The sequence below is a fragment of the Lethenteron reissneri genome, chromosome 63 (assembly GCF_015708825.2).
Source record: "Lethenteron reissneri isolate LAM-NWPU_2019-01 chromosome 63, ASM1570882v1, whole genome shotgun sequence".
NCBI lineage: Eukaryota > Metazoa > Chordata > Hyperoartia > Petromyzontiformes > Petromyzontidae > Lethenteron > Lethenteron reissneri.
This window is the reverse complement of record NC_083841.1, coordinates 3,656,436-3,680,964: the sequence shown is the minus strand read 5'-3', so window position 1 is coordinate 3,680,964 and position 24,529 is coordinate 3,656,436. Positions and strand designations below refer to the sequence as shown.

General features: G+C 58.2%; 1 protein-coding gene across 1 annotated transcript in view; it reads left to right on the top strand.

Annotated features, from left to right (window-relative positions):
- LOC133358654 (serine/threonine-protein kinase LMTK3-like) overlaps nt 1–24,529 on the top strand; it is a 35,892-nt gene that overhangs the window by 6,160 nt on the left and 5,203 nt on the right. Inside the window, exons 2-13 of the mRNA XM_061577057.1 lie at nt 4,664–4,794; nt 7,385–7,560; nt 8,129–8,205; nt 9,515–9,633; nt 11,222–11,309; nt 11,986–12,113; nt 12,345–12,429; nt 13,544–13,665; nt 15,206–15,355; nt 17,450–21,098; nt 22,483–22,678; nt 23,896–24,213. Coding sequence (XP_061433041.1) covers nt 7,422–7,560; nt 8,129–8,205; nt 9,515–9,633; nt 11,222–11,309; nt 11,986–12,113; nt 12,345–12,429; nt 13,544–13,665; nt 15,206–15,355; nt 17,450–21,098; nt 22,483–22,678; nt 23,896–24,213 — 5,071 coding nt within the window. The 5' untranslated portion in view covers nt 4,664–4,794; nt 7,385–7,421. The remainder of the gene's footprint in view (nt 1–4,663; nt 4,795–7,384; nt 7,561–8,128; nt 8,206–9,514; nt 9,634–11,221; nt 11,310–11,985; nt 12,114–12,344; nt 12,430–13,543; nt 13,666–15,205; nt 15,356–17,449; nt 21,099–22,482; nt 22,679–23,895; nt 24,214–24,529) is intronic.

Below are 24,529 nucleotides of genomic sequence, written 5' to 3'. Positions count from 1 at the left end.
GTGATGGTATTGGGTGGTGGTGGTGGTGGCGTTTGTACAGGAAGCACAGTCGGTGCGTCTACCGGTCATCTCAGTCGGGCCACCCATTGGCACCTGAGCCGTTCAGCGACAGCCTTCGACACTTCACGTGGCCTCAAAGTGCACCTAGCCTGGCACAAGCGCCGTGGTTACATCGCTGCCACTTCGTAGCGAATGGGGGTTGTTGCTGCTATTGGTACTGCTCTTGGTGGCGCTGCTGCTGTTGGTGGTGGTGCAGCTGTTGGTGGTGTTGGTGGTGGTGGTGCAGCTGGTGGTGGTGCAGCTGTTGGTGGTGTTGGTGGTGGTGGTGCAGCTGTTGGTGGTGTTGGTGGTGGTGGCGCTGCTGGTGGTGGTGCTGCTGGTGGTGGCACTGCTGGTGGTGGTGGTGGCGCTGCTGGTGGCGCTGCTGGTGGTGGTGGTGGTGGCGCTGCTACTGCTGGTGGTGGTGGTGGCGCTGCTGCTGCTGGTGGTGGCGCTGCTGGTGGTGGCACTGTTGGTAGTGCAGTTGGTGGTGGTGGTGCTGGTGGTGGCGCTGCTGGTGGTGGTGCTGGTGGTGGTGGCGCTGCTGGTGGTGGTGCTGGTGGTGGTGCTGGTGCTGCTGGTGGTGGTGGCGCTGCTGGTGCTGGTGCTGCTGGTGGTGGTGCTGGTGGTGGTGGTGGTGCTGGTGCTGCTGGTGGTGCTGGTGGTGCTGGTGCTGGTGCTGCTGCTGGTGGTGCAGCTGGTGCTGCTGCTGGTGGTGGCGCTGCTGGTGGTGGTGGTGCTGCTGGTGGTGGTGCTGCTGGTGGTGGTGCTGCTGGTGGTGGTGCTGGTGGTGGTGCTGGTGGTGGTGCTGGTGGTGGTGGTGGTGGTGCTGCTGGTGGTGCTGCTGGTGGTGGTGCTGGTGGTGGTGGTGCTGCTGCTGCTGGTGGTGCTGCTGGTGGTGGTGCTGCTGCTGCTGCTGGTGGTGGTGCTGCTGGTGGTGCAGCTGGTGCTGCTGCTGCTGGTGGTGCAGCTGGTGCTGCTGCTGGTGGTGGTGCTGGTGGTGCTGCTGCTGGTGGTGGTGCTGCTGGTGGTGCTGGTGGTGGTGGTGGTGCTGCTGCTGGTGGCGCTGCTGGTGGTGGCACTGGTGGTGGTGCTGCTGCTGCTGGTGGTGGTGCTGGTGGTGGTGCTGGTGGTGGTGCTGGTGGTGGTGGTGGTGGTGCTGCTGCTGCTGGTGGTGGTGGTGGCGCTGCTGGTGGCGGTTGCTCGACTGTGCGCTGCACTGGAGGCGGCACAAGGCTCTGCTCGTCCGTCTTCGTCATGAGGGAGCCTCTCTCCCAGTTATTTTTATTCCTTCTTAGCTGGGTGTTTGGGTTACAGTGCCTCCCTTGGCGGCTGCCACACACGCATGTTACACACACACGCAAGCACGCACGCACGCACTTGCTAGTGTTCCCTTACGTGCCAAGGTGCTAAATTTACAGAGCGCTGAGCCACATGTCGACAGGCTCCAGAGTGGCCACCCTGCTGGCCCCCCTCTTCCCTACTGGAGAAAAATCCCACGGCCACGCAACAATGACGGCCGCCCCGTCCTGCCTCCTCCGCTTACAACCAAGGGTGCCTTCTCAAAGGTTGTCCACCCCCCCGGCAGACAGCCTGAGCCCGTCACATGCACACGGAGACGCTTACACTCGCTCAGACGCGGAGACACACGGACACTGAGACACACGGACACTGAGACACACGGACACTGAGACACAAATTCTAGATTTGAAGCTTTCGTGACTGCAAGGATTCATACTCTTAGTTCTTTCGGTAAAGTCACGTAGGTAAAAAATGAAATTTAAATAAAACAATAAAAATCACGACGTTTCGGAGGCAAGACAAGTCTCCGTCATCAGGTGGGACCGTCACAGCCAGATTAGCTGCATCAAGTGAGGGAGGGATTCAGAGCTTACACCTTGAATCCCTCCCTCACTTGATGCAAGCTAATCTGGCTGTGACGGTCCCACCTGATGACGGAGACTTGTGTTGCCTCCGAAACGTCGTGATTTTTATGGTTTTATTTTAATTTTAATTTCATTTTTTACCTACGTGACTTTACCGAAAGAACTAAGAGTACTGAGACACAAAGACACATGCGACCTGCGTAGGTTTTATGGGGGGGGATCTTTGCCTTTATCCCGCACACATGCGGAGTGAAAGCGTGGGGCTCTCGCTGCTATTACTGCTGTTGCTACTACTGCCCTTGCGGGAGCTATTGCTACTTGTAACTACTACTGCTGCTTCTGCTGCTGCTGGTGCAGCAGGACCTTGTTGCCTGTAGGCACTGGGCGAGTGGGAGCACGGCGCCAGCGAGGACGTGAATTCCTACCCGTGCCGCACGGCCCTCCTCAGTGCTGCCTGTGGACGGGAGGGGCCCCTCGCATAGCTGTGGTGTCGCGTGTGGTTAAACTGGCTGTGCGGCATTACTGCACTCTGATGCATATGTTGGGAGGTTGGGGGGGGTGCAGGAGCATTTGGGAGGTGACACACACAGGGTTGTGACACTGAAGAGTGGCATAGGATGTCTATGAAGGGTGGCACGGTTGTGACGTGACACTCAAGGGCGGCGTGGTTGTGTCACTGAAGGATGGTGGGTAACACGGAAGGAACAGCACTTTTGTGGGCGACATTGAATGGTGGCACAGGGCAACAAGGAACGGTGGCAAGGTGGCACTCATGGATCGTATGAGAGTGACGTAGTTGACACAGAAAGGTGGCACCATTGTGACACTGGCGGGGGGGGGGGGGGCGACACGTGGTAACGGTGAAGGGTGGCACAGAGGCTGGCATGAAGGGGAGGGGTGTGACTTGGCACGTGCTGGCCCTGTTTTTGCTACAGCGGATGCTGCGTGAATGCCCTCCCGTCTGTTTATTAGAAATAGTTTTGAGTAATTAAGCAGAGTTAATCCAAGAGTGCGCGCCGTGTGAGTGGGTGCAGCAGGAGTGCTGGGTTGGTCTCGTGAGCTGTGTATATGTACGGTGTGTTTGTTTGTGTGCTCTGTGTGTGTGTGCACTGTGTATGTGTTCTGTCAGTTTAACACGTCGGCTTTCGCGACCAATATTATTCATAATAAAGGTTTTTGGGTGAGATCGCGTTATTTATAAATGTATCGTAACCCTCCACCACCTGACACGGCCAATCGGCAAAAAAGTGTCACGTTGACAAAAGACAAAATAGTTCACTACTTTAGCTCACCGGTGTGTTGAAGAGTGAAACCACAACATTTACAATTTTTGAGTAGTACGACGTTTCGCTGGTAATTGCATCCAGCATCATCGGGCAATTCGTCAGAATGTGTGTTATGTGTGTGTCTATGTCTTTGTGCTCTGGGCTCTGTTGGGCTGTGTATGTGTGCTGTGTATGACTTGTGTATATGAGTTGTGCGTGCATGTGCTGGGGTCTATGCTGTGTTTGTGTGCTGTGTGAATGCGCCTGGCACTGTTGGCTCTGGTGTTTACCTGGATGTTGTGCCCATAAGCGCTTTTATAGAGATAAAGATGTCCCTGCATAACAGATGGCCACTGTTCAGAGCGATGATGATGATGATGATATTGCTGCCGCTGTAATGCGGTTAATCCGATGGCCGTGGGCCGGCACTGCCTTGAGGATTAGTCCCCACGTGCTGTGCGCTGGGCTGGGTTAGCTTCTCCTCTTGCTCCCCTGCCTCCTCCCGAGGTCCCTCTACCTCAGAGGTCGCAACCGGGTACCCGATACCCGTACCCTACCCGATACCCGGCTACCTGTACCCGGCCGGGTACGGGTACCCGTTTGTGACCCTGTTGCGGCCGGGTACTGGTACGGGTAGGCCGTGAGTCACTGGTGAGTAACCGTTTGTCACTCATTTCCCAACGTCTTGTCTCTTCTCACAATTCAAGTTCCTAGAATCAACCCACCCGCGCCTGCAACATGGCTTCATCCCAGAGGTCGCAATCGGTTACCCGTACCCTACCCGATACCCGGCCGGGTACAGGTAGCCGGGTATCGGGTAGGGTACGGGTACCCGTTTGCGACCCTGGTGCGGCCGGGTACGGGTAAGGAATCAAAACCCGTTTGCGACCTCTGCTCTACCTCCACTGGGTCCCCACCTCAGGGTCCCAGTATATGCAACAGTTGCATCCCCATGGGTCCACATGAGTCCCCTTTCGTCCCTGTGCTTGCCCGCGTGTTCCCGTGCATCCTCATGTACTTCCCTGTGTTTCTCTGCATTCCTGTGTCTCCATGCGTCCCTGTGTGCGTGTTCTGCGTATGTCCTCGTGTCCTGTGTGTCTGTGTTCCGGGCGTACCCTTGCCACTCCGTGCATCCTGGTCTCCCACTGTGTCCCCTCGTGTCTCCCCTGTGTCCCAGGGTCCCAGGGTTGCCACCGTTTGAGGTACCAAACAACTGGGACGAATCGTGGGCAGAAGAATATCTCGCGATAGCAGACGAGAGGATAGCTATGAGCGAATGCATCGTCTTGATTGGGGCACCGTTGTTGTTGTTGATCACGCAGCTGGCAAACATCGTGACTTGTAATGTCCCTGCGAAGACTTTGAGCTTCCCCAGGAATACAGCTGCCTCCTCAACAAGAGGACAATCCCAGGAAAACCAGGACATGCGGTAGTAACCCCTCATGCGTCTCCCCTTGTCTCGCCGTGTGTTAGGCGTGGTGCGGGCAGTGGGCTGGGCGACCTGGGCTGAACCAGCGCTGGTGCTGTCTGTGTGCGGCCTGGTCTTCCTGTGCGTCCTGCTGGTCGCCTGCTCCTGGTGCCTGCCAAGAGCCATCCCGTTTAAGGTTGGTTTTTGCCAGCAGGCGTCTCGTCGCGTTGAGGAGCAGAGGTGGTGGTGGCTTGGTGTGTACTGATGCGTCGATTCAGCATTTTCCAATGGATTCTTGAAGTTAGTTGGTGATCTCAGCCTGATTCATCAATGTCATGTGGTCTCTACAGCTCCGCCGTCTCCTCGGTTCACCCGTCTGGTTGTGGTTGGACGGTCTTCATCGACCTGATGATGATGATGATGACGACGATCAATGATCCACAACAACAAAAAAAACATCACTTCAATTTGGTTGTGCACTTGATTTGGCGAAATTCCATCTCTGAGAATTTAAATATCGGTTCGACCGTCACGCGATGAACCACACTCTCAAATGCAGAGCGGGTGGGGGTGGGCTGCTCCCCACTGAGTGTTGACCAGAAGTCGCTTGAAGTGATCTCAGAGGTAACTCTGTGATATCCCCTTCCGTGGGCCGCTTCCTGGAGGGGGCTTGCACTTCTCCCCCAGAGGTTTCCGAATTGATTGTTGGTCCCGTGGATTCGATCGCGCCATCAGGGTAACATTGGGAAAAACAGGAGAGTCCTGGATTTGAAGCTTTCGTGACTGCAAGGATTCATACTCTTAGGTGTTTTCGGTAAAGTCACGTAGGTAAAAAATAAAATTAAAAGTTAATAAAAGTAATAATAGAAATAAAATAAAATTATGAATCACGACGTTTCGGAGGCAACACAAGCTTCCGTCTTCAGGTGGAAATTCCTCCCCGTAAAGGGTATTAATTCTAGATTTGAAGCTTTCGTGACTGCAAGGATTCATATTCTTAGGTGTTTTCGGTAAAGTCACGTAGGTAAAAAATAAAATTAAAAGTTAATAAAAGTAATAATGGAAATCAAATCAAATAATAAATCACGACGTTTCGGAGGCAACACAAGTCTCCGTCATCAGGTGGAACACAAGTCTCCATCATCAGGTGGAACCTGATGACGGAGACTTGTGTTGCCTCCGAAACGTCGTGATTTATTATTTTATTTTATTTCCATTATTACTTTTATTAACTTTAAATAGTATTTTTTACCTACGTGACTTTACCGAAAAAACCTAAGAGTAGGAAGGTCCTGCTACATTGGGTGTTTATTTTCAGATGTTTTCATCCAATTAATGACGAGTGTTCATCATCATTATTATTATACATGTGGCAGGAAACTGGAATACCCGTAGAAAACCCACGCCTTGCACAAGGGTGCAACGCTTTATCCCCGTACCGATGAACACACCTGTGGATACTTAAGCCGGGTCGACACCTGAGGCAACCAGTTGCCCAAGTCGGTCGCACGCAACCTAATCGCTTCTGTGCGAACCTCTCCGCAACCGGTTGCGAGCACCATTGGAACCTCATTTGCCAGTAAAAAATATGATAATTGGTTTTTTTACCCTTTAATCTGGCAACAAAACTGACACCTTTTTTTTACAGGGAGTCATGTTTGCATAGACCACAATACCTGCAGTCATAATGCAAACAAAAAACACAACTCTAATAATGTATGCACTGTCCTTGAAGTTGATTGGTCCACACCCGAGACAGCTTTCCTTAGAGCCTAGTCTCACATGGGTTGAACCAGATGACGCCAAAAGGCGCAAGTGACTGCAGGTGGTATTGTGGTCTATGCAAACATGACTCCTCGTAAAAAAGGTGTCAGTTTTGTTACCAGATAAAAGGGTAAAAAAACAATTATCGGTTGCGAGCAGTTGCACACCCAGCTGTAAACACTGGAGAAAAACTGTCTCGTGTCCGGCAGATCTCTCTTGCTGCTCAGCGGTTTGCAGCGACGGATTCCATCGCCACGCGACGAATTACCACCCATGGCTGTGCTCCCCGCCTGCACCAAACCGCTCTGACCAAACACAGCTTGGCCTCAGTCTAGATTTGAAGTTTTCGTGACTGCAGGAATCCACACTCGTTGGTTCTTTCGGTAAAGTCCCGTGGGTATAAAATAAAATAGATTAAATCGCGACGTTTCGGGCGCAACACAAGCGTCCGTCATCAAGTGGGACAACCACAGCAAGAAACAATTTGCCCATTTCAGCAATTGTTTCTGTCATTACATCTGTATGTTGAACTGCTTTCGCACCGTCTGTAGCCAATCAGAGGTGCGGCAGGAAGGACAACGAACTAAAGCGGTGCGAGTGTGAGCAAGTGAATGTGTCACCGTGGAGTGTACGGGACCCGAGTTCGTTTCCCGCTCACGACCATTAACAGCGGCGGATATTTTCACCGATCCTGGAGCTGTCTTAGCTCAGCTCAGCCCTAAATGAGTACCCGGTGCGGTGAGTAAACGTCAGCATTGCGGAGACTAAGGCGGCTGTGGGGTTGGTTCCGGCCACCCACCTCCTCGTGCGCCTTGCCAGCCTTAATAGGCGCTCGCTAACTGCACTCGCCCCAACAGTCTATTCAAGGCTACGCGGGGGTTACCTCCGTCTTTGTGTTTGTTGTTCGTGTTTAGTTTTAGTTTTGTCGTCCTTCCCCTGCAACTCCGATTAGCACGTACGCTGCAAAAGAAATTCAACGTATCTACACACACACACACACACGTGTGTGCGTGCGTGCGCAGGAGTTTGAGGACCCGCTGGCGGACGAGTTTGGCGCCGATGATTTCATTCCACCCGGAGAGGACACCCCCTCGCACCACGCAGGCCCCCTCGCCGCCCCCGGGTCTCCTGCTGGAGGCGACGACGGTGGCCGACGTGTACACGCTGCCCCGGCACCACGACCAGCAGCACCACGACGGTAGCGTACGGCCGCCGTGTGAGCCGTGCGGCACACGAGCGAGCCAGACCTGCGCTTGTCTGTGCATGTGGGTGTCTGCGTGCGTGCGTGCGTGCGTATACATGTGCGTGTGTACGGGCCTGGTGTTGCTGGCCACCCACCACCTTTATGTGCCGTGCCGGCCTTCATTAGGTGCTACTCGCAAACAGCACTTGCCCCAATGGTCTGTTACAGGCTATATGGTGGATCTTTGTTTTTCTCCATGCCTCTTGTGTAGGGAGCGGTGGCGCAGCAGTTAGCGCGCTGCGCTGCGAAATCAGCGACCCCAGTTCAATTCCCGCTCACGGCCAACAACAGTGACGATTATCTGAATGGGTCCCATGGGCCTCCTCGAGATCAACTGAGCCTCAAATGAGTAGCTGGTTTGGTGTGTAAACATCGCCACTAGAGAGCCAAAGATGGCCGGGCATGGTTCTGACCACACCGCCCTTCAATATGCCGCCCCGGCCTTTGTAGGTTCTCGCGAACAGCACTTGCCACAACAGCCGGTGAGGACTACATGGGCGATCTTTGTCTTTGTGTGCTGCAGGTGGTCACACAGCGGCTACCGTCAACCGGCAGAACATCAGCTACCTGCAGGAGCTCGGCAGGGGCTGGTTCGGCCAGGTGAGGCCTCCCAGCCCAACCCAGACCACGTGGTGGTCTTTGTGTGCTCTGTGTGTGCTGTGTGCTGTGTATGTGCTGTGTGTGACCTGTACGCTATGTGTGTGCTGTGTATGTGCTGTGTGTGACCTGTACGCTATGTGTGTGCTGTGTGCTGTGTATGTGATGTGTGTGACCTGTACACTATGTGTGTGCTGTGTATGTGCTGTGTGTGACCTGTACGCTGTGTGCTGTGTATGTGCTGTGTGTGACCTGTACGCTATGTGTGTGCTGTGGATGTGCTGTGTGTGACCTGTACGCTATGTGTGTGCTGTGTGCTGTGGATGCATGTATGCTGAACCTCTTTCGCGCCATACATAGCCGACCATGCCAATCGGAGGTGTGGGTGCTGTGTGTGGTATGTGCTGTGTTCTGCGTGCTGTGCGTTGGTTGCGCGCTGTGTGTGTGTGTTGAATGCAATGTATGAATGGCGTTTGACTTAAATGAACAGGGGTCTACGCAGTGAAATGACAATGAAGTTTCGAATGGAGGGAGTTTTTGTGTGTGTGTGTCGGGCGTGTCACTCTTAAGGGTGTGTCACTCTTAGGGGTGTGTCACTCTTAGGGGTGTGTCACTCTTAGGGGCGTGTCACTGAGAGGTGTTTCCTTATGAGGGGTGTGCCCTTATGAGGGGTGTGCTGTGTGTGTAGGCGTTGCTGGGAGAGACGTGTGACTGTGAGGGCTGTGTGTGTATGACTGTGTGTATGACTGTGTGTGTGACTGTGTGTGTGTGTGACTGTGTGTGTGTGACTGTGTGTGTGTGTGACTGTGTGTGTGTGTGACTGTGTGTGTGTGTGTGACTGTGTGTGTGTGTGACTGTGTGTGTGTGTGTGAGTGGGGAGCGGTAGTGTAGCGGTTAGCGCGCTGCGCTATGAACCTGGCGACCCGGGTTCGATTCCCGCTCACGGCTAACACCAGTGACGATTATCTGAACCGGTCCTGGGCCTCCCCTAGGTCGACTCAGCCTTAAATGAGTACCTGGTGCGGTGTGTAAACATCGCCACTAGGGAGACAAAGGCGGTCGGGCGTGGTGCTGGCCACCCACCCCCTCGTGTACCGTTCCGGCCTTCATAGGTGCTCGCTAACAGCACTTGCCCCTACAGTCTGTTCAGGCTATACGGGGGGATCTTTGTCTTTGTGTGTGACTGTGTGTGTGTGTGTGTCTGTGTGTGTGTGTGTGTAGGTGTTGCTGGGTGAGGTGTGTGACTGTGTGTGTGACTGTGTGTGTGTGTGACTGTGTGTGTGACTGTGTGTGTGACTGTGTGTGTGTGTAGGTGTTGCTGGGTGAGGTGTGCTCACAGCCGGGGGTCGGCCCTGTTGCCGTGCGTCAGCTGGAGCCTTCTGCCCGTCTCTCCGAGCAGACCCGCTTCCTACACGAAGTGCAGCCCTACAGGTGGCGCCCGCTCACCCTCACTCACCCCTCAACTCACCCCTCAACTCACCCCCGCTCATCCCCACTCACCACTCAACTCACCCCTCAACTCACCCCTCAACTCACCCTCACTCACCCCCGCTCACCCCTCACTCACCCCTCAACTCACCCCCACACACCCCTCACTCACCCACTCACTCACCCACTCACTCACCCTCACTCACCCACTCACTCACCCCTCAACTCACCCCTCAACTGACCCCTCAACTCACCCTCACTCACCCTCGCTCACCCCCGCTCACCCTCACTCACCCTCACTCACCCCTCAGCTCACCCCCGCTCACCCTCACTCACCCCTCACTCACCCCCGCTCATCCCCGCTCACCCTCACTCACCCCTCAACTCACCCCTCAACTCACCCCCGCTCACTCTCACTCACCCCCGCTCATCCCCGCTCATCCCCGCTCACCCCTCAACTCACCCCTCACTCACCCCTCAACTCACCCCTCAACTCACCCCTCAACTCACCCCTCAACTCACCCCCGCTCACCCTCACTCACCCTCGCTCACCCCTCACTCACCCCTCACTCACCCACTCACTCACCCTCACTTACCCACTCACTCACCCTCACTCACCCCTCACTCACCCACTCACTCACCCACTCACTCACCCCTCACTCACCCACTCACTTACCCACTCACTCACCCTCACTCACCCACTCACTCACCCCTCACTCACCCACTCACTCACCTTCACTCACCCTCACTCACCCCTCAACTCACCCCTCAACTCACCCCTCAACTCACCCCTCAACTCAACCCCGCTCACCCCTCAACTCATCCCTCACTCACCCCTCAACTCACCCCTCAATTCACCCCCGCTCACCCTCACTCACCCCCGCTCACCCCTCACCTCACCCCTCAACTCACCCCCGCTCCCCCTCACTCACCCCCGCTCACCCCCGCTCACCCCCACTCACCCTCACTCACCCTCACTCACCCCCGCTCACCCTCACTCACCCCTCAACTCACCCCCGCTCACCCTCACTTACCCCTCAACTCACCCCCGCTCATCCCCACTCACCCTCACTCACCCCTCAACTCACCCCCACTCAACCCTGCTCACCCCCGCTCACCCTCACTCACCCCTCAACTCACCCCCGCTCAGCCTCACTCACTCCTCAACTCACCCCCGCTCATCCCCGCTCACCCTCACTCACCCTCACTCACCCCTCAACTCACCCCCGCTCACCCTCACTCACCCCCACTCACCCCCGCTCATCCCCGCTCACCCTCGCTCACCCTCATCGACTTCCGCTCGTTGCCGCTCACACCTCGCTCGCTCGCTCCCGTTCAATCTCCGCCCGCCCCTGCTCACCCACCTCACTCGATCCCACTCCTCCCATGCTCACCCCCACTCACCCCCCCCAACCTCGCTTACCCCGCACACTCGCTGCGAGCGAGGATGACGCTTCCGAGAAAAGTGCACGGCCCCACGCTCCATTTCACTTCGAGAAATGACTCTTGTGTGCTGTCCCCCCCCCGTGCCCCCCCCCGTGCCCCCCCCCGTCCCCCCCCCCCGTGCCCCCCCCGCCCCCCCTGTGCCCAGGGCGGTGAGGCACGAGCATGTGCAGCGCTGCGTGTGTGTGTGCACCGAGGCCGTGCCGCTGCTCGCGATCATGGAGTTCTGCCCCATGGTGAGAGACGGCACCGCACCATCGCCGCCACCACCACACCGCCGCCGCCGTGTACACCGGTGCGGTTAGGGCGCGGTGTTAGGGAAGTGGACGGTGAGGGGGCGGGAGATGGTGAGGTTGATGGTGAGGGTGACGGCGATTGTGACAGTGCTGGGGTCGTTGAGAGTGGGGTGAGGGTGAGATTGTCGGTGAGTGAACCGCTGCGTGCGCGTGGGCTAGTGAGCACTTGGTGTGTTGAGTAAACATCGGCGATGGGGAGACAAAGGTGGCCGGGCGTGGTGCTCGCCACCGATCCCTTCGTGTGCCGTGCCGACCTTCATGGGTGCACGCTCACAGCACCTTGCCACAAAAGCGCCTCTCAAAGGCGTGCATGTGTGTGCGCACTGGCGGGAATTGAACCCGAGTCAAATTCCCGCTCACGGCGAAAATCAGTGGCTGTTATCTAAACCGGTCCTGGGCCTCCCCTAAATCGACTCATCCTCAAATGATTACCTGGTGCGGTGTGTGAACATCGCCACTGGGGAGACAAAGGCGGCCGGGCGTGGTGATGGCCACCCACCCCCTCGTGTGCCACAGCGCCGGCCTTGATCGGCGCTGCTCGCCAACAGCACTTGCCCCAAACGGTCCATTGAAAGCCGCGCGGGGGACCTTTGCCTGCGTTTGCGTGTGTGCGCAGGGGGACGTCAAGTCGTACCTGGCGGCGCGGGCCGGCGCCGGTGGGGCCGGCGAGACCGAGCGGTGCCGCATGGCCCGGCAGGTGGCGGCTGGGCTGGCTCACCTGCACCAGCAGGGCTTCGTGCACCGGTACGGTGGCGGCCGCACTGTCAACCCCCCCCTCCCCACTCCTCCTCCACACCTGCGCAGCGCAAAACGTCACGGCCGTGCGGTTTGCTTCCCATGAGAACAACCGTCGCTGCACTTGTTGTTGTGCTGTTGTGTCGTATCGTGCTGTACGGTGCGATACTGTATCACCGCAATGTATCGTGCTGCACCGTGCGATGCTGTATCACCGCATTGCAATGAATCCGCGTGCAGGGACCTCGCCCTCAGGAACTGCCTGTTGAGCACCGACCTCACGGTGAAGATCGGCGACTACGGCATCGGTCTTGACAAACACCCGGTACGTCCACACACGACCCCCGCCGCCAACGAGTGAGCGGGTGGGTGGCTGAGCGGTTGAGAGAGCGAGTGAGCGAGCGAGTGAGAGAGTGAGCGAGTGGGTGACTGAGTGAGAGAGTGGGTGAGTGATTGAGAGAGAGGGTGAGTGATTGAGAGAGAGGGTGAGTGATTGAGAGAGAGGGTGAGTGAGTGAGAGAGTGGGTGAGTGGGTGGCTGAGTGAAAGAGTGGGTGAGTGCCTGAGGGAGAGGGTGAGTGATTGAGAGAGAGGGTGAGTGATTGAGAGAGAGGGTGAGTGAGTGAGCGAGTGGGTGGCTGAGCGAGTTAGAGGGTGAGTGATTGAGAGAGAGGGTGAGTGAGTGAGAGAGAGGGTGAGTGATTGAGAGAGAGGGTGAGTGAGTGATTGAGAGAGTGAGCGAGTGAGAGGGTGAGTGAGTGATTGAGAGAGTGAGCGAGCGAGTGAGAGGGTGAGCGAATGGGTGGCTGAGTGAGAGAGTGGGTGAGTGAGTGAGAGAGAGGGTGAGTGAGTGAAATAGAGGGTGAGTGAATGAGGCAGAGGGTGAGTAATTGAGAGAGAGGGTGAGTGAGTGAGAGGGTGAGCGAGTGAGTGAGTGGGCGGCTTAGAGAGAGGGTGAGAGGTTCTGACAGGGAGTGATTGAGTGAGTGAGATGTGGAGTGGTTGAGTGACAAGTTGAGTGTGTGTGTGTGTGCGCGAGAGAGGTTTAGGGAGTGAAAGTCTTCGAGTCAGTGAATAAGTGAGTGTGTAAGCGAGTGAGAGGTTCAGACCATGTGTGATTGGGTAGGTGAGAGGCCAGGTGTGTTTTTGAGTGGTTGGGTGGGTGAGAGGTTGAGCAAATCGTAATCTCACGATTTCAAAATAAAAATAAATAAGAAAAATGATGAAAATGATAATAGAAATAAATGATAATAGAAATTTATTTAGATTTTTACCTACGTGACTTTACCGAAAAACCTAAGAGAATGAATCCTTGCAGTCACGAAAGCTTCAAATCTAGAATCACAATTTCATGCCTCATGTCCTCCCTACGACCCCATTCCCCGTGTCCTCCCCGTGACCCCTTGACCCCGCGACCCCCGTGACCCCCGTGACCCGTAGGACGACTATGTGGATCTGGGAGTGGGTGACCCCGTGGCCGTGCGGTGGCTCGCCCCGGAGCTGCTGCTCAACCTCAACGCTCAACCCCGCGCCGCCCCACAGAGCGCCCCGGGGAACGTGTGGTGAGTCTCTCGCCTCTCGCCGCACCCGCTCACCACCCGTGCTCTCGCCACTGTCCACTCCCCAACCTCAGCGAGTCCGGTTTGTAAACCATTTTATCACTCACCACTGACGCTCACCACCCGTGCTCTCGCCACTGTCCACTCCCCAACCTCAGCGAGTCCGGTTTGTAAACCATTTTATCACTCACCACTGACGCTCACCACCCGTGTTCTCGCCACTGTTCACTCCCCAACCCCAGCGAGTCCGGTTTGTAAAACATTTTCTCACTCACCACTGAAGCTCACCACCCGTGCTCTCGCCACTGTTCACTCCCCAACCCCAGCGAGTCCGGTTTGTAAAACATTTTCTCACTCACCACTGACGCTCACCACCCGTGCTCTCACCACTGTTCACTCCCCAACTCCAGCGAGTCCGGTTTGTAAACCATTTTATCACTCACCACTGACGCTCACCACCCGTGTTCTCGCCACTGTTCACTCCCCAACCCCAGCGAGTCCGGTTTGTAAAACATTTTCTCACTCACCACTGACGCTCACCACCCGTGCTCTCGCCACTGTTCACTCCCAAACCCCAGCGAGTCCGGTTTGTAAAACATTTTCTCACTCACCACTGACGCTCACCACCCGTGCTCTCGCCACTGTTCACTCCCCAACCTCAGCGAGTCCGGTTTGTAAACCATTTTCTCACTCACCACTGACGCTCACCACCCGTGCTCTCACCACTGTTCACTCCCCAACCTCAGCGAGTCCGGTTTGTAAACCATTTTCTCACTCACCACTGACGCTCACCACCCGTGCTCTCACCACTGTCCACTCCCCAACCCCAGCGAGTCCGGTTTGTAAACCATTTTATCACTCACCACTGACGCTCACCACCCGTGCGCTCGCCACTGTTCACTCCCCAACCCCACCGATTCCAGTTAGTAAAACCATTTTATCACTCACCACTGACGCTCACCACCCGTGCTCTCACCACTGTTCACTCCCCAACCCCAGCGAGTCCGGTTTGTAAAACATTTTCTCACTCACCACTGACCCTCACCACCCGTGCTCTCACCACTGTTCACTCCCCAACCCCAGCGAGTCCGGTTAGTAAACCATTTTATCACTCACCACTGACCCTCACCACCCGTGCTCTCGCCACCGTTCACTCCCCAACCCCAGCGAGTCCGGTTTGTAAAACCATTTTATCACTCACCACTGACGCTCACCACCCGTGCTCGCCACTGTTCACTCCCCAACCCCACCGATTCCGGTTTGTAAAACATTTTATCACACATCCGTATCGCTCACCACCTCCTGTGCTCACCACTGACGCTCACCACTGACGCTCACCACTGACGCTCACCACCTGTGCTCACCACCGGCGCTTACCACCGGCACTTGCCACCAACGCTCGCCTGAGAGCCGGACTGATCTTCCTGAGGTCAGCCGCCGAGAAAATACCCAGCACGCAACATCCAGCGTCCCTTTTCACATTGGCGATGGCTGCGTGACGTGTCCCTGACCGCTGTACTGCCCTGCTTGCCGCGCCGTGCAGGGCGCTGGGAGTGACGCTGTGGGAGCTGCTCGAGTCCGGCGCTCGTCCCTATGGCTCCATCTCCGACGCGGACGTGCTCTCGGCTCTCGCTCGCGACTCCCTGCCGCGCCTCCCGCGACCCGCACTGCGCTCCGCCAACACCGAGCAGTGGTACGGTCCGATTTGCGGCAGTGGGTTGTGATTTTCGTTGGTATGGACCAATTGCGTTGGTACGTTCCGATTGCGTTGGTACGGTCCGATTGCGTTGGTACGTTCCGATTGCGTTGGTACGTTCCGATTGCGTTGGTACGGTCCGATTGCGTTGGTACGTTCCGATTGCGTTGGTACGATCCGATTGCGTTGGTACGGTCCGATTGCGTTGGTACGATCCGATTGCGTTGGTACGATCCGATTGCGTTGGTACGATCAGATTGCGTTGGTACGATCAGATTGCGTTGGTACGATCAGATTGCATTGGTACGATCAGATTGCATTGGTACGATCCGATTGCGTTGGTACGGTCAGATTGCGTTGGTACTTTCCGATTGCGTTGGTACGATTCGATTGCGTTGGTATGATCCGATTGCGTTGGTACGGTCCGATTGCGTTGGTACGGTCCGATTGCGTTGGTACGTTCCGATTGCGTTGGTACGGTCCGATTGCGTTGGTACGTTCCGATTGCGTTGGTACGGTCCGATTGCGTTGGTACGTTCCGATTGCGTTGGTACAGTCCGATTGCGTTGGTACGATTTAAAGCTTTCGTGACTGCAGGGATTCATCGTCTTGGTTCTTTCGGTAAAGTCACGTAGAAGGAAAACAACAAAACAACAAAAATAAAACATAATCAAATTATTCTCACGACGTTTCGGCCACAACGCGCTCTTCGCCCCTCCATCCCAGCATAAATAGTCGCTCCAAGCCTGGGGCGTGCCATTCAGACTCTGTCTACTTGACAGACCTGTTCTCCACCTGAAGACGGCTGCTTGCGTTGTGGCCGAAACGTCGTGAGAATAATTTTATTATGTTTTATTTTTGTTGTTTTCCTTCTACGTGACTTTGCCGAAAGAACCAAGACGATGCGTTGGTACGTTCCGATTGCGTTGGTACGTTCCATTTTGTAGTAGTTCTGACCAGCTGCTTGCAGTGGCACTGACTATCTGCTTGAGGTGGTCTGGCCCATTTGCAGTCGTACAATCCACGTGCGGTGGTATGATCCACTTTCAGTGATCAGCTTTGGCTGCCTGCGAAAGGATGGGTTACCTGCAGTCGTACAGTCTGCTCCCCTATAGTGGTACGATCATATAGAGGCACAGTCCTATAGTGGTACGGTCCTAGAACAGTACCAGTCCTTGAGTTTTTTTTTTATCCTATAGAGACGCGGTCCTATAGTGGCGTGGTCCTATCGTGGAACTGTCGTATATAGGTACGTTCCTATAGCAGTATGGTCCTATCGCGATACGGTTCTATAGCTGGTGCCGATGGTGAGTGAGTGGTGTTGGCTGGTGCTGATGGTGAGTGAGTGGTGTTGGCTGGTGCTGATGGTGAGTGAGTGGTGTTGGCTGGTGCCGATGGTGAGTGAGTAGTGCCGATGGTGAGTGAGAGGTGCCGGCTGGTGCCGATGGTGAGTGAGTGGTGCCGGCTGGTGAGTGAGTGGTGCCGATGGTGAGTGAGTGGTGCCGGCTGGTGCCAATGGTGAGTGAGTGGTGCCGATGGTGAGTGAGTGGTGCCGGCTGGTGCCGATGGTGAGTGAGTGGTGTTGGCTGGTGCCGATGGTGAGTGAGTGGTGCCGGCTGGTGCCGATGGTGAGTGAGTGGTGCCGACTGGTGCCGATGGTGAGTGAGTGGTGTTGGCTGGTGCCGATGGTGAGTGAGTGGTGCCGGCTGGTGCCGATGGTGAGTGAGTGGTGCCGATGGTGAGTGAGTGGTGTTGGCTGGTGCCGATGGTGAGTGAGTGGTGCCGATGGTGAGTGAGTGGTGCCGGCTGGTGCCAATGGTGAGTGAGTGGTGCCGATGGTGAGTGAGTGGTGCCGGCTGGTGCCGATGGTGAGTGAGTGGTGCCGATGGTGAGTGAGTGGTGCCGGCTGGTGCCAATGGTGAGTGAGTGGTGCCGATGGTGAGTGAGTGGTGCCGGCTGGTGCCGATGGTGAGTGAGTGGTGCCGGCTTGTGCCGATGGTGAGTGAGTGGTGTTGGCTGGTGCCGATGGTGAGTGAGTGGTGCCGATGGTGAGTGAGTGGTGCCGGCTGGTGCCGATGCTGCCCCCGGCAGGTACGAGGTGCTGCTCTTCTGCTGGCTGGGCAAGGAGCAGCGCCCGTCTGCTAGCGAGGTGCACCAGCTGCTCGCGCACCTTCAGGGGGACAAGCAGCAGCAGCAGGAAGAGGAGGAGGAGGAACACCGGGAGCTCTTGCAGCAAGCGGCACTGCTTGAAGCGCAGCCCCAGCAGCAGCCGCAGCAGCAGCAGCAGCAACAGCAGAGCAGCTTCGAGGAGCGGTGGAACGCGCTGGCGCCGCCGTCGCAACTGCCGGGGGGCCTCGAGCAGCAGGCCGACCTAGCCGGCCTCACCGCGTATTTCCCGCCATCGCCCGCCGTCACCGCCGCCAGCGCCGGCGGCGCCGGGTTGGGTTCCGCCTTCCCTCTGCTGCAGCCGATCGGGGGGAGAGCGTTGCCGCAGGGCGCCGCGTGCGAGCGGCCCGGCGCCCTGGAGGCGAGCTGGTGGGAGCCGCCACCCGTAGGTCCCGTCGGCACCGCCGGCACCGCCGCCGCCACCGCCGGAGGAGGAAACCCGTTCCTGGAGCGGCTGGAGCTGGCGCCGGGTCCGGAGCGGCGGGTCTCACCGGACCCCGTGCCGGCCGTGCCCGTAGGCACGAGAGCGGTGACCCTGGGCGGTTCACACCTCGGCGAGTCCAGTACCGACCCCGGCTTGAACGGCGCCTTGTGGGATCACGCGGCGGGCGCCGGTGCCGGCGGCGGCGGCACCAGTGGTGCGGCGCGGGACCCACTGCTGGGGCTGCTCACCACCGATCGGCTGCAGGACAACTACTACTACCTGAAGAACACGGCGCTCATCAAAGAGTCGGCGCGATCGGGGGGGGTGCAGGCGCGGGCGGCGCAAGCTGGAGGGGGGGCGGAGGCCTCGCTGTGGGGGGGAGGGGAGAACGCTCCGGCAGGGTTGGCCGCTTCGACCGGCACGGCCAGCCCACCCGACTCGACTGGCTCGATGCAGCCACGCAGCGTGGCTAGCCCACCTGACTCAGCGCGTCCATCCAATTCAACGAGTCCACACTTGGCCTTGCCTCACTCGGCCAGCCTGCATGGCTCAACCACCGTGGCTGACATATCCACTCTGCCAGACAAGACACAGCCCAGCTCAATCAATCATCCTGACTCAACCCCCATCAATGACTCACTTTTGCTCGACTCAACACACCCACCTAACTCAATCAGTCCACCTCACTCAACCTCCATGGCTGACTCACTTTTGCTTGACTCAACAGACCCACGGAAGTCAACCAGTCATCCTGACTCAACCACCATCAATGACTCACTATTGCTCGACTCAACAGACCCCCGGAACTCACCCAGTCATCCTGACTCAACCACCATGGCTGACTCACTTTTGCTTGACTCAACAGACCCACGGAACTCACCCAGTCATCCTGACTCTACCTCCATGGCTGACTCACTTTTGCTCGACTCAACAGACCCACCAAACTCAACCAGTTCACCTCACTCAACCACCATCAATGACTCACTTTTGATTGACTCAACAGACCCACCGAACTCACCCAGTCATCCTGACTCAACCTCCATAGCTGACTCACTTTTTCTCGACTCAACAGACCCACGGAACTCACCCAGTCCACCTCACTCAACCACCATCAATGACTCACTTTTGCTTGACTCAACAGACCCATGGAACTCACCCAGTCATCCTGACTCAACCACCACGGCTGACTTAGCCCCTCTCGCTGACTCAACTTATCCACCCCGATCAACCAGTCCACTGGGTCCACCCCCTCTGGTCGACTCGCCCGACTCAACCGTTGTCCCTCGCTCAACCCATCCACCGGAATCCTCTCACCTGCCGGAGTCATCCCTTCCCACGGAATCGACCAGTCCACCTGACTGGAACCTTCTTAGTCACTCAGCCAGTCCATCGCACTCCACCCCTCTTACCGCTCCCACACGTCCACCCGACTCAACCGCTCTGCTTGAACCGACCCTTCCCTCGGAGTCGGTCACTCCGGCCGATGTAACATGTCCTCCCATCTCGACCCATCTACCCAAGTCCACCGCTGTGCCAACCACTCTCGCAGAGTCGACCCCCCGGACCAACTCAACCTCTCCGCCTGAATCTACTCTCCGCCCAGCCTCATCCGTTCCCGCTACATCAGTCACTCTCGCAGAGTCGACCGCACGGACCAACTCAACCGTTCCACCCGAGTCCACCCCTCCACCTGCCTCCTCCTTTCCCTCCGCATCAAGCACCCCCGCAGAGTCCACCACCCCACCCATCAACTCGACCTCTCCTCCACCCTCCTCCACCCCGCCGATTGACCCGACCCCGCCACCCAACGGGGTGCGGGTGGGGAGGGAGGTCCTCTTGCCGAGTCGCCCGCCGCCTCCACCGCCACCCGCCACGGCCGTGCCCCCCCACGTGACCCCCCACGTGACCCCCCACGTGACCCACCACGTGACTCAGGAGGAGCTCAACACCAACAACAACAACCGGTGGAGTGGCGGTGGCGGCGGCGGCGTCGGGGCCCTGCCCGCACCGCCGCCCAACAACGACTGGAGCCTGTTGCCGGACCTGACGCCACCGTCGCCGCTCACGTCGCCCAGCATCGGCGACCCGCGCGACGAGCTCGACGAGGCCGGCGAGGGAGAGGGCAAGTTCGCGGCGATGGTGCCGCCGGGCGTGCCTTTCCAGCAGCAGCAGCAGCAGCTCGTCGTGTGCCGGCCGCTGCTGCAGGCGGACGAACAGGCCGGCGTGCGCAAGTCGTTGTACCGCGACTCGGCGTACTTCTCCGACCTGGAGCTGGACAAGCACGGCGGGGGCGGGGGGGGCGCGGAGACGCCCGTGCCAGCCGGCGACGGCGACGACGACGGGACGAAGAGGAACGGCGCCGGCCCGGAGCGGCGGCACGACGTTGACGACGACGACGACGATGACGACGTGTCGAGCGCCTCGTCGCTGGAGGAGGTTCTCACGGGCGGAACGGAGTCTCACGACGACGACGACGATGACGACTTTGACGCGGGCGGCGTAGGCGGCGGTGCGGGGGACCGTGACGAGTTCTTGAACTCGAATCCCTTCGAGGGGGGATTCGTGGCTCCGGCCGGGATGAGCGAGAGGGACGCGGGGCAAGCGCTCGGGGGGGAGACGGACGACGAGGTGACGGAGAACGACGGGACGGACGGGGAGACGCGGCAGGCCAAGCGTTCCGAGGCGGACGCGGCGGGGGGCGGCGCGGAAGAAGCGACGCAGCACGGGGACGACGGAAGGGACGCGAGGGGGGACGTGGGGATGGCGGGACACGCCGGGGACGCGCCGGGGAACGGGGTCGCGGACGACGCCGCCGCGACGGAGACCCCCACCAACCCCTTCGACATCCCCTTCATCGACGCGGAAGACGGCGTGTCGGACGAGGAGGCCGTCAGCGGCGGGTACGGCCTGCGCCCGGGCCTGGACGACGACGATGAGGACGACGACGATGATGACGAGGAGGACGACGATGAGGAGGACGACGAGAGCTGGGACAGTGACGAGGACTGGGGCCCCGTGCCCGAGGTGGTGATGGAGGAGGATGTGGCGCGCGCGCTCAAGGGGCTGCTCAAGCGGCCACGGGGACCGGCGCACTCGCACGGCAAGCGCGTGCGCTTCTTCGACGACGTCACGGTGCATCTCTTCAACAAGGTGCGGGGCCCCCGCGCGCTCTCTCACCGTACACTCTCACCGCTCTCTCACCGCACACTCGCCGCACGCTCACCGCACTACGGTCTTAACAGCGCAGCGTGCTAACCGCTGCGCTCGCTGCTCCCAACACTAGAGGCACGGAGAAAGGCAAAGATCCACCGTATAGCCTGTAACAGACCGTTGGGGCAAGTGCTGTTTGCGAGTAGCACCTATGAAGGCCGGCACGGCACACAAGGGGGTGGGTGGCCAGCAACACCATGCCCGTACACACGCACGTGTATACGCACGCACGCAGACACCCACATGCACAGACAAGCGCAGGTCTGGCTCGCTCGTGGGCCGCACGGCTCACACGGTGCCGTTGCTACCGTCGCGGCAGAGGTCGCAAACGGGTTTTGATTCCTTACCCGTACCCATACCCGGCCGCACCAGGGTCGCAAACGGGTACCCGTACCCGGCCGTACCCTACCCGTAGGGTACGGGTATCGGGTACCTGATTGCGACCTCTGGGATCAAGCCATGTTGCAGGCGCGGGTGGGTTGATTCTAGGAACTTGAATTGTGAGAAGAGACAAGACGTTGGGAAATGAGTGACAAACGGTGACTCACCAGTGACTCACGGTCTACCCGTACCCGGCCGCACCAGGGTCGCAAACGGGTACCCGGGTACGGGTAGGGTACGGGTATCGGGTACCCGGTTGCGACCTCTGTGTCGCGGTGCTGCTGGTCGTGGTGCCGGGGCAGCGTGAACACGTCGGCCACCGACGTCGCCTCCAGCATCGTATGGCCTTGTAACAGACCATTGGGGCAAGTGCCGTTGACGAGTAGCACCTATGATGGGCAGCAGGGCACGCGAGAGCTACGTGGCCAGCACCACGCCCGACCGCCTTTGTCTCCCCGTTGTCGATGTTTACACATCGCAGCAGGGACTCGTTTGAGGCTGCGTCAAGCTCGGGGGCCCAGGACCGGTTCAGATAATCATCACTGGTGTTAGCCATGAGCCGGCGTCGAACTGGAGCCGCCGGGTTCGAAGCATAGCAGGCTAACCGCCACACAGAAATACCTAGATTTGAAGCTTTCGTGACTGCAAGGATTCATACTCTTAGTTCTTTCGGTAAAGTCACGTAGGTAAAAAATGAAATAAAAATTTATAAAAATATAATAAATTAATAAAAATATTTGTATTAATTTTAATTTCATTTTTTACCTACGTGACTTCACCGAAAGAACTAAGAGTACACAAAAATACCCACAGAGAAACGTTTTAAAGACACACGCGCACACACACGCAGACACATCCACAGAGAGACACGCGCGCGCGCACACACGGCACGCGGCGTCCACGCCCTCACCGGGCTGCGTGTGTCCGCACGCCGGTTCCCCAGGCCTTTCCCACCAGCAGCCTGGTCGGCAGCGACGCGTGCGACCACGGCAAAAGCGGCGGCGCTAACAGCGTCGGCGGCGGCCGCCTGCACGTGACCGCAGGGGGAGTCCACGCCGGCGGCCCCCCCTCCCACCCCTCCCGCCCCGCCCGCCCACTCGGCGCGGACCGCTGCAGCTCAGACGACTCCTCCGAAGACGGTGAGGGCACGCAGCTGTTGGTCGCAATGAAAGCGGCCTGCGACGGAATCGCCGACCTTGCTGATATTAGCCAATCGAATGAAGGGGGGCGGTGGGGGGGCACGTGCCACGTCATTCGATTCGCGGATCGCAGCGATTAACCCGTCAATTATGATGAACCCGGTGTTTCTGACGTTTGTTTATTATGGATCGACTGAGCGGAACCGATATAATTTATCTCGGTTAACGATCAACAATACCCAAAGCGACGCCCACTTCCATATATGGGCAAATCTCTGATGGGTGATTTTGTCGGGTGTACGATTTTATTGTATTGCAGCGCCACTCTGTGTCTCTGCGGCCCCGTGTCTCTGTGGCGCCGTGTCCTATGCGTGCCCGTGTCTGTGTCTCCATGTCTCTGTTGTCTCCTGTGTGTGTGTCTCTGTATATCTGTGGGCCCGTGTCTGTGTCTCCATGTCTCTGTTGTCTCCTGTGTGTGTGTCTCTGTATATCTGTGGGCCCGTGTCTGTGTCTCCATGTCTCTGTTGTCTTCTGTGTGTGTCTCTGTATATCTGTGGGCCCGTGTCTGTGTCTCCATGTCTCTATTGTCTCCTGTGTGTGTGTCTCTGTATATCTGTGGGCCCGTGTCTGTGTCTCCATGTCTCTATTGTCTCCTGTGTGTGTGTCTCTGTATATCTGTGGGCCCGTGTCTGTGTGTCCATGTCTCTATTGTCTCCTGTGTGTGTGTGTCTCTGTATATCTGTGGGCCCGTGTCTCTGTGGTCACATGTCTGTGCATCCCCGTGCCTGTGTCGCAACGCCTCGGTGTCCCCTTTGTGCGAGGCTCTGTGTCCCCATGTCTTTGTGCCTCTGGGCCTCCGGTGTCTCCGCGTCTCTGCATCTCAGAGGTCGCAACCAGGTACCCGATACCCGTACCCTACCCGATACCCGGCTTCCCGTACCCGGCCGGGTACGGGTACGGGAAGCCGATTCCGACCCTGGTGTGGCCGGGTACGGGTAGGCCGTGAGTCACCGGTGAGTAACCGTTTGTCACTCATTTCGGGTAGGGTACGGGTACGGATAGGGTACGAGTAGCGTACGGGTACCCGTTTGCGACCCTGGTGCGGCCGGGTACGGGTAAGGAATCAAAACCCGTTTGCGACCTCTGCTGCATCTCTATCCCCTCGTCCGCCTGACTCCGTGTCCCCGCGTCCCCCCCGTCCACCCCGCTCGTCGCAGGAAGCGGCTTTGAGTGGGACGACGAGCTGATGCCGGGGGGGATACGGCCGCCCCCTGTGCTGCGAATCGCGCGGCCCTCGCGGCCCCCCCCACCTCCCCCCCGCCACCGGCCCCCTGACCCCCCCACGGCGGCGGTCGCCCTGCCCCTCCGCCGGGCGCCCCCCGTGCCCCTCCTGCCCCCCGCGGCCAGCATCCTCTCCACCTCCCCCCCGCGGCTCAAGCTGTCGGACCCCGCGGCCCTGATCCAGTCTCGACTCAGCGGCTCCCCGGGGCTCTCCTTCACCCATGTCAGCGAGTCCGACGTGGAGTCTCCTCCGGGTGAGTGGCCGGGAGGATAGCCCGCTCATCTCTTCTCGCTCGCAAGCTCGTTCACCCGCTCGCTCGCGCGCTCGTTCACTTGCTCGCTCACCTGCTCGTTCACCCGCTCACCCGCTCACCTGCTTGCTCGCCCGCTCGTTCACCCGCTCACCCGCTCGCTCGCTCACCTGCTCGCTCACCTGCTCGTTCACCCGCTCACCTGCTCGCTCGCCCGCTTAGCCGTGCACCGCACCGACTTTGCTCACCCACTCACCTGTTCACAAGATCAGCCACTGCCCCTCTCACCCACTTGCTCATGTGCTCACCTACTCACTCA